Below are 9,865 nucleotides of genomic sequence, written 5' to 3'. Positions count from 1 at the left end.
TGCTGGCTGCCAGGCCCTGACTTAGCATTGGCCTAGTAGATGAACAGAGTGTTGGCAATTTACCCAAAAAGCCCAGGATGGATCCTTTCTCATCCCTGGACTTCTACATTGAGGCTGGAAAAACTCTGACTTCCCTCATCTCCCACCATCCCTCATCTCTCGCCATCCCTCCCTGCACTTACAATGACCATTATCTCCCAGTAAGAACTTCTGGCAGCCCAAAGGGCAGTTGTGTCTTTATTCCATCCTATGGAACCCTTGAATTAGACCCCTGCCCTTCCCCCACGGCTGCCTCCCTGCCTTCTCTCTGCTGCGTTGTCCTCCCTCTCCCCCCAAGCTGGAGGGCGTGTGTCTGCTGCTGCATGTATAACACGCATTGTTCATACTCATTTTGTGTTCTGCTCTTTCTCCCTGACCTTCCTGCGATGGATGCCTAAAGAGAAGTAAGTGATATTTGGGGTGTCTTTTTTTTTTCTTGGTTAATTCTTCAGACTGATGAAGGTGGGGTGGGCATCTGAGGAGAGGAGTGAGTTTGGGTCAAGACTGGGGTGGGGGAAGGCCCAGCAGCTGAGCCAATTTCCAGAATAGAAACCTCGGTGGAAGATTCTGGAGGCAAGGCTGGCAGTTGGCACTCCAGTGCACCATGCCGCTGAGAAGGGGATCCTGGGGCTGGGCCCACAGCTGAGCTGGGTGTGGCTCTGCCCCGTCTCCTCACTCTACACCTTTGCCAAGCACTGAGCAAATTCATGCTCCCTATGTCTGGGAGCTCGTCCAGCCCTGGGGGTGGGGTGGGGTGGGTGGGCATCATGTTCCCTGCAGAGCTGGCCGTGAGCAAAGCCATATTTGAGGCAGAGGAGGGGATGGTTATTGGGATATTATTCCACTCCTGTCCAATGACTAAACTTTGAGGAAGGAGCAAACAGGTGTCCTCAGACCCCCCTCAGGTCTTAGATACCCCTGACTCTGGTCATTCTGTACAATCCATATTTATTCAGGCTACTGAGAACATAGCCTGTGCGCGGCCTGGGGATGGGGGCTGCAGGGAGAGACCTGAGGACTCAGGGATGATGTGTGGAGGAATTAGGAGCACTGATGGAGGGATATTTCACAGAGATTCTCTGTAAGAATTGAATGTGCTCATTTTTTTTTAATTTTTAATTTTTTCCTAAACATAACAACATACAAACATGAACATCCTTACCAGATGATCATTCCATTCTTGGTATATAATAATAACTCACAATATCATCACATAGTTGTATATTCATCACCATGATGAATATGCTAATTTTTTTCATTTTAAAAAAATCTAAGAATTTAATTTTTAAGTTAAAAAAACAACAAACAAATGCAAACATTCTTAACTTATGATCAGTCTGTTCTACATATATAATCAGTAATTCACAATATCATCACATAGTTGCATATTCATCATCATGATCATTTCTTAGAACTTTTGCATCAATTCAGAAAAAGACATAAAAGACAACAGAAAAAAATTCATACATACCATACCCCTTACCTCTCCCTTTCGTTGATCACTAGCATTTCAATCTAAATTTATTTTAACATTTGTTCCCCCATTACTTATTTTTATTCCATATGTTTTACTCATCTGTTGATAAGGTAGATAAAAGGAGCATCAGACACAAGTTTTTCACAATCACAGACACATTGTGAAAGCTATATCATTATATAATCATCTTCAAGAAACATGGCTACTGGAACACAGCTCCACATTTTCAGGCAATTCCCTCCAGCCTCTCCATTACATCTCAACTAACAAGGCTATATCTATTTAATGCATAAGAATAACCTCCAGATAACCTCTCTACTCTGTTTAGAATCTCTCAGCCATTGACACTTTATTTTGTCTCATTTCACTCTTCCCCCTTTTGGTTGAGAAGGTTTTCTCAATCCCTTGATGCTGAGTCTCAGCTCATTCTAGGATTTCTGTCCCACGTTGCCAGGAAGGTCCACAGCCCTGGGAGTCACGTCCCACATAGACACGGGGAGGGCAGTGAGTTTGCTGGTTGTGTTGGCTGGGTAGAGAGGCCACATCTGAGCAACAAACGAGATTCCCTTGGGGGTGACTCTTAGGCCTTATCTTAAGTAGACTTGACCTATCCTTTGTGGGGTTAAGTTACATATGAACAAATCCCAAGATTGGGGGCTCAGCCTATTGCTTTGGTTGTCTTGAATGTGCTGAGTTTTGATAGTCATATGAATCTCTAACTCCATTTTGCTGAGGTTCATACTTAAGTGAGGTTCATACACATCGATTGGTGGTTCAGTGAGGTGGCCCATAAGTTCACCAAGTGGTTGGGAAAACAAACACCAATGGAATATTTGCCATGGGTACATTACAATGTGTAAAGCATAGGAGAAAGCAATTATGGTAGTAGTCCATTTCTCTTATCCGAAACATAGCACACTTATCTGAAACATAGCAAAAGCCTAGGCTCTAAGGGAGGAAAAAAGATAAACAAACTACCCTCAACCATCAGCTTAGAAGTCACACTTTCCATGCACTAAAGTTCATTCATTTTCTCTCATGAGAGCTGCTCACTCAAAGTCTGATCATTGGTACTTTACAGATTAGAATAACAAACTAGAGCTATGCTTCCCCACACATTAGAAGTAGATAGGATGCTCACTGGTAACTATGAAAATTGATGACCTATGGTTGAGAAAGGACAGATCCTCGGAAGGCACAGTGGTCTCACCGGTTAGGGGTTGAGCAGCTCACTCACCTCCACTGCCCCTGCTGTGAGAATGAGATTTAGCAGAACAGAACTGGTTGGCAAGAACATATTTAGTAAAATTGATAAGAAGAGAATATAGTGTCTTTACAACTTTGAAAAATTTATATGGATGATGTTAACATTGAAGATAGTTTTGATGTCTAAAGAGATGTGTTTTGTTTGTGTGGGAAACAGCTTATTTCTCTAGCACAACAGATCATCAGGATATTCCTATATGAGCATTCAGAATACTATCAACGTGCATCTCTTTTGTGCCTTTCAAAGACTTGCACATCCTTAATCTCATCTTGTTTGTCATAACTTGGTGAACTAAGTAAAGCGGGTCCCAGTATCCCTATTTACAGGTGAGGAAGGGGTGACCATGAAAGTTGTGTGACCTGCACAGTATCCTACAGGATTGCACCAGCAGCAGAACCAGAATGGGCAGTGAGAGCTTTGGTCCCTAGGTTGAGATAGCTGACTACAGTATTCTTTCTGAAGTTGGTGGGTTCAATCAGGAAGATGAGCTTTTAAGGGACACTATGGGAAGCAGAGGACTCTGGGTAGTGATGGTGAACCCAAGTTGGTGCTTATCCCAACCTAGACCGGAATTCCAATTCTGCAGGCTCAGCCTCACCATCTGCCTCTCCCCTTTCTTGTCCTCAGAGAAAATCCAAGATCACCGCCTCCCGCAAACTCTTGCTGAAGGTGAGGCCGGGTGCTAGCTTCAGGGGGAAGCAGAGGGAGTGCAGTGAAGCTTCTGAGGGGGCATGGAGGGGCACTGAAGGGTGAAGAGGAAGGAGACCACAGCGAGGACGCCAGTTTGCTGACGGAGAGGTCGAGGGAATCTGGCTGTGGCCCAGAACCAACACCTGGGCACAGGTGACCAGTGGAGGGCACCTCAAGCTATGAAGTGCTGACACCTGCCTAGGGTCCTGAGAGGAGGTGACCAGCTTCAGGGTGGAAATCCACAGGTGACAGCAGAGGGACTTACTTCGGCAAGAGTTTCTTCCTTTGGGTCCCTGCGGGGCCAAAACAGATAAAAAAAATTGTGGGTAAGATGAGAACTGTTAGGGGTCCAAGCAATGCTGCGTGTGGTGACTCAGTGTTTATTCACACACAGCAGCTCCACACTGAGGGAGCGTCTCATTTGCACGCTCCCTGGACTGATTGGTCTAGGCCCCAATGTGTGTGAGAAAATGGAGCCCCCTGACTCCCTCCCGCCAGCTGAGATCCGAGCTGGCCCAGCCTGAGGGCCGTCCCCCCCACCCCCTGGTGCAGGATAGGAACCATGAGAGCCCCTGGCCCCAGCTCACCACGCTGCACTCTGCCTAGAGCTTGATGCTGGCCAAGGCCAAGGAGTGCTGGGAGCAGGAGCACGAGGAGCAGGAGGCTGAGAAGGTGCGCTACCTGGCCGAGCGCATCCCAACGCTGCAGACCCGCGGCCTGTCCCTCAGCGCCCTGCAGGTGAGCCTTGCAGCCCACAGGGGCGGGGGGTGGTGCTGGGGGCTGGGGGCTGGGGGCTGGGGAGAGGTGGCTCGTATGGGTGAACCCTGCGGCCAGGTGGCAGGGGCCCCGAGCTAACACTGGCTCACAGCTTGATCATTTACCAGGCACACATGTCATGATCTCATTTAATCTCCAGGCCTGTGAGGGGTGAGGGCAGTCCCGTTTCACAGGTGTGGAAGCTCAGCGAGGACAAGCAACTCGCTCGGGGTGGGGCAGAGCCAGGTGCCCAGCTCCTCTCGGGCCAGTGTGACTGGTGGAGGGAGGAGGTGGAGGGAGGAGGTGGGCGGGCCTTGGGAAGCCTCATTTCTCCAAAAACTTACCTCTGGTCCTCCTCCTAGAAATAGGTCTTTAATGTCTTTCAAAACTTTAGTAGTTGTTTAAATGCCAGTGGTTGAAGAGAAAAGAGACTGGAAGGCAATATATCAGAGTGCACGGCTCTGGGCCATGGAATTACTAGTGTTTTTCAGTTTATTATTTTTGTATAATGCACAGTTTTGAAAACTTCTACAATTGTTATGTTACTTTTTTCATAAGAGAACTTTTTTTGTTGTTTTTAAAGAAAACTAAGCACATAAAGAAAGGAGAATAACAGGCTGATACTTGGAGCTATAGCCTTTTTTTCTTTTATGCAATATTTTATTGCTTTTTTCTTTTTTATTAATTTTTTAAAAAAAATTACAAGAAAGAGACACAACATTCTTAAGATATGCTCATTCCGTTCTCCATATATAATCAGTAATTCGCAATATCCTCATATGGTTGCATATTCATCATCATGATCATTTCTTAGAACATTTTCATCAATTCAGAAAAAGAAATAAAAAGACAACAGAAAAATAAAACGAAAACAGAGGAAAAAAAATTATATACACCATACCCCTTACCCCTCCCTTTCATTGATCACTAGCATTTCAAACTAAATTTATTTTAACATTTGTTCCCCCTATTATTTATTTTTATTCCATATTTCTACTCATCTGTTGACAAGGTAGATAAAAGGAGCACCAGACACAAGGTTTTCACAATCACACAGTCACATTGTGAAAGCTATATCATTATACCATCATCTTCAAGAAACATGGCTACTGGAACACAGCTCTATATTTTCAGGCAGTTCCCTCCAGCCTCTCCATTACATCTTGAATAACAAGGTGATATCTACTCAATGCGTAAGAATAACCTCCAGGACAATCTCTAGACTCTGTTTGGAATCTCGCAGCCCTTGACACTTTGTCTCATTTCGCTCTTCCCCCTTTTGGTCGAGAAGGTTTTCTCAATTCCTTGATGCTGAGTCTCAGCTCATTCTAGGGTTTTTCTCAATCCCTTGATGCTGAGTCTCGAGCTATAGCCATTTGAGCACCCTAGAGTGAAGCAGTTTGTCTGCTCCTTTCTGGAGTGCGGGTCTTGAAAAGGGGCTGGGAGCAGGCCAAGGGCATGGGCTAGGAGGCACAAAAGGGAGGCTGGTACTGAGTGGCCGTCCTCCGTCTCTTGTCTACCCCAGGACCTGTGCCGGGAGCTGCACGCCAAGGTGGAGGTGGTGGATGAGGAGAGGTACGACATCGAGGCCAAATGCCTCCACAACACCAGGGAGGTGAGCCGGGGGGGCACGGCCTGAGCAGGGCTGGCTGGGTGGGCGGGAAAGCCGGCGTCTGGGCGAGGTGGGGCTGGGCGGCACTGACGTGTTGGCTTTGGGCCAGGTCCCCCTCCTTCTGCAGGGTGTGTGAGGTGGCCACTTGGCAGGGAGTTTTGGTCCCCCTCGCCAGGCCACAGAACTGGAGATGGGCAGAGAGAGGCTTGTCACCCAGATGAGAAGCACACATTCTCTCCCCCTCTGCTGGGCCGGGCTGTCCAGCTCAACAGAGGCTGCCCTCTTCATTCACCCACACAAACAGCCATGTGCCTGTTAATAACAGCTTCCCTTTATAAACTGCTTTCAAGTGCCTTATAACCTTTGATCCTCCCTTTGAGCTTGTGAAGTGGGCGCTATTACCTGCACTTTACAGGTGAAGACACTGAGGGTCAGAGAAGCTAAGAAACTCGGCTGGCTCCCCAGTGGGTCTCTAGGACGGTCTCTGGCCTGTGACCTGCGCTCCAGTGCCCAGCGTTTCCTTGGCTTGCTCTGTCCAGACCCCTGCTCCAGGGGCGTGGGGGGAAGTGAGGAGGGGCAGGGTCCCTGCCGCAGGAATGAGTGCTTCTGGGCATTTGTTTAAGCAGTGAAGAAGGGGTAGGGAGGGACTAGAAGCTACTTGTCTCCTTCCCACTTCCCTCCATGGAGAACAATGATCTGTGGAGCCACTGATCTTCCCAGAATTCTTCCAGAGATCACATTCTGGAAAATCCCTCAGGGATCTGGGACCTGGAGATTTAGTCACCCAGCTGGACTGAGGCTGTGTCCATAGTGAGCACACAGGGGAGAGGCTGGAGAGTTGGAAGCAGGAACGGGTCTGTGGAAATAATAGGAGGCAATCCCACACACCAAACCGGGCTTCTGAATCATGTCTATGTGAAGTCTGGTGCGGCTGATCCTTTTATTCACTGCTACAGAGATAGGGATGGCCAGTGGGCTCTTCTCCATTGATTCACTCATTCACTCTTTCATCAACAGACATGTGCTGGTTATTTGCAAAGTGACAGGTGGATCTGGCAGCTGGAGGATGTGGGGTTTCGTGGTCCTTGGGGGCTCTCTCTGCCTGGAACTTTAGAAGTGTGAGGTCCCCAGAAGGACACCTTGTGGCCGCTGCCCCTCCAGTGAGCCCCTGCCCTTTCCCACCTGCAGATTAAAGACCTGAAGCTGAAGGTCATGGACCTCAGAGGCAAGTTCAAGCGCCCACCCCTGCGCCGGGTCCGTGTCTCTGCGGACGCCATGCTCCGAGCCTTGCTGGGCTCCAAGCACAAGGTGTCCATGGACCTGAGGGCCAACCTCAAGTCTGTCAAGAAGGAAGACACGGAGAAGGTGAGACCCTGCTCCTCAGAGCCTGTCACCCCCATCCCACAGCCCCGGGCAGGCCCAGGAGCTCCTGTTGGTTAAGAACATTCTAGAAACCTCTCAGAGACCAGTGATAAAGTCTCATCACGCTGTCCCAGGAGAAAGAAGACTGGCTCACTTCCCTCAAGGAACTCAGTCTGAGGAAGAAATGGAGACACGGAGAAAGCAGACCACTGAACAAAGCGAAAGCTCTGTACCTAGGGTTATAGATATTCAAGGCACCTGGGGAGACCTCTGCCTTCTCTAATTTCAGGGGAAAGGAAACAGCAAATCATTCTGGTTATAGTTACATGTTAGCACAGAAATTAGCGAACCGAGTTCACGTACTCATCTAGCAATAAATCACTCAATGTTGGTTCAACTTGCAGTCTCTGTTCCTGGAACTGACTGACAGGCCCCATAAGGATGGAGGAAAGACGTGATCTCTGGCCCAAGAAACTTCATAAGGAGAAGAGATGAGCCAGGGAGAATCCTGATGAAATGGGAAATGAGTCAGACTGTTAGGGGGAAGGCTTCTTGGCTTGGAGCTGCAGAGCTGCAGACCAGGAGGGCGGCCTGGGCATGGAGAGGAGGTCGGGCTGTGGGCATGGGGGTGGGAATTTGCCCTGAAACCCCACCATAACCACCCAGAACTCCCAATGCACCAGCTTTGTTCTTTCTGTTGAGCCTCAGCTGAGTCCTAGGACCTCAATAGCGGGTCAGGGCTGTTGGGTTGCCCCACGCCATCCCTTTTTTTTTTTTTGAAGAGGCTGACTTTCTCTCACCAAGTGCCTCTTGTGTTTGGAGGGCCTCGCCGCCTTTTGGCCCGGTGAGCCTCTGACGTGTGTGCCCTGCCCTCAGGAGCGGCCCGTGGAGGTGGGCGACTGGAGGAAGAACGTGGAGGCCATGTCTGGGATGGAAGGCCGGAAGAAGATGTTTGACGCCGCCAAGTCTCCGACCACACAGTAGAGGTGCCTCCAGGCCAGCGACCTTCTCTTCAGGAGGTTAGGAAGGTCAAAGAATAACTGGGGCCTCTGGCATACGGGCTAGAGGGAATGTGTGGTACAGGAAATAGAGCCCCGGATGAGAGTCAGCGCCAGGGGTTCCGTCCTGGCCCTGGAACCACGAGACTGTGGGCATATCAGTTCTACTCTCAGGCCTCTTTTACTCCTCTCCTCTATAAAATTGGGGTTTGTCCAGGTGTGGTCCTGGGACCAGCAGCATAAGTATCACCTGGGATGCAAATGACCAGGCCCCACCCTGGACACACGGACTAGATGATCCCTGAGGTTCCCCAGCTCTGACTTTCTCTTGTAAGTCCCTATTTCCCAGACCCTTTACTTGGGCACCCTGCAGAGTACCCAACACTCACCGTTTCTGCTCCGGAGAGGTTCCATTCAGAGACAACACCTTCTAACCCCCAAGAAAATAGCTGAAGAAACTGGAGAAAGCAGCAAATTTAGACCCTCTAAAATCCTCTCCATGGGAGTGTTGAGGAAATGTGGAGAAGGGCAGGGGTCTACCAGATAATGCCTACCAGAGAGAGCATTCATTCTGGAGAGGGTGTATGCATTCATTAGTAGATAAAGGGAAAGGAGGTGACAGAAGGGCTGATAGTGCAACCAGGCATAGAGGTGGGAATTAACCAATGGGGGAGGATAATGGCAAAGCCAGGCAGAAGCCAAGAGCTGGGGTTTAAAAAGGAGGGAGCCTGGGGCTCGAGGCTGCATAGGGCCCCTGTGCGGCATGATCCAGCCCAGGGCTTGCTAGGTGTGGGGGCTGCACGTGCTGTGGGTAAATCAAAGATCCATGGGTTGCACACATGTCACCAGGAACTGATGGCCTCCGCCTCTTTGTCCCTACAGGAAGGCTTGCTGTGCTGTGCCCTGGGCTCCAGCTTCAGGCTTCTTCCTCCACTCCATGCACGCACCTCTGTGCCCCCTTTCCTGAGCATCCCCTCACCTCCTTCCCCACCTCTCCCCTCCGACTGCCATGCTTCTCCTGGAGCTGGGATTAAAAAGACACATGAACAAGAAGAGAAGCGAGTGTTTGAAGACCTCCCCACTGCAAGGTGGGCTTCCCAGTACCCTGAGGCACCTAGGGCTTCCTTACTGGCCGAAGATGAGAATGCAGCACCTTCCCTCCCACCCCAGCCACATCGCTTCACCACTGCCATGTAGTGTTCTGTCCACAGGCTTTGAAGCCTCTCCATTAAAAACCCAGTTTCCTGGTCATTTCTGTATCTCCCACTGTGCTCGCCTGGAGAAAGGGAAGAGACCAAGTCTGGGAAAGAGAGTCTGTGCCTGGTGTTGGGGTGGGGGCTAAGGAACTGGCAGCTGCCTGCCACAGTCCCTTGGGACCCCTTCCGCCCAGTCCCAGTAACATCACTCAGCTCAGCTCACTAAAGCCCCCCACCCCCCCACCCCCCCCCCCCCGCTCCAAGAGCTGCTCTGAGGACAGCCCCAGGCCCGCCACAGCTCCAGACATCCAGAGGGGCCTCTCCACTCAGAGACACTTGCCCTGCCTGCCTGATTTCACTCTCCCCTTCCTCTGCAAAACTTGCTTGGCTTTCCCTGGTGCCCGCTGGTTGTCCCTGACTGTTCTGGCCTGAGAGGTCAGAGCTCTTTCAACCCCTCAACCGGTCCTG

General features: G+C 49.9%; 1 protein-coding gene across 1 annotated transcript; it reads left to right on the top strand.

Annotated features, from left to right (window-relative positions):
- The first annotated feature begins 806 nt into the window (after positions 1-806).
- On the top strand, positions 807-9,442 carry TNNI1 (troponin I1, slow skeletal type). The gene is made up of 7 exons (XM_077156795.1): positions 807-827; positions 3,411-3,452; positions 4,080-4,211; positions 5,755-5,844; positions 7,030-7,206; positions 8,080-8,222; positions 9,084-9,442. Exons 1-6 carry the CDS (start codon positions 807-809, stop codon positions 8,185-8,187), a joined length of 570 nt encoding a protein of 189 aa, XP_077012910.1. The 3' UTR covers positions 8,188-8,222; positions 9,084-9,442.
- Positions 9,443-9,865: the final 423 nt, after the last annotated feature.

The sequence above is a fragment of the Tamandua tetradactyla genome, chromosome 4, assembly GCF_023851605.1.
Source record: "Tamandua tetradactyla isolate mTamTet1 chromosome 4, mTamTet1.pri, whole genome shotgun sequence".
NCBI classification, from domain to species: Eukaryota; Metazoa; Chordata; class Mammalia; order Pilosa; family Myrmecophagidae; genus Tamandua; species Tamandua tetradactyla.
This window is presented reverse-complemented; position numbering and strand designations above follow the sequence as displayed.

Bases quoted from the DNA above. Each gene is read 5' to 3' on its own strand.
- TNNI1 (XM_077156795.1), top strand. From the start codon at position 807: ATGTTCCCTGCAGAGCTGGCC. The intron at 3,453-4,079 runs GTGAGGCCGGGT...CACTCTGCCTAG, and splicing joins CCCGCAAACTCTTGCTGAAG to AGCTTGATGCTGGCCAAGGC. The intron at 4,212-5,754 runs GTGAGCCTTGCA...TGTCTACCCCAG, and splicing joins TGTCCCTCAGCGCCCTGCAG to GACCTGTGCCGGGAGCTGCA.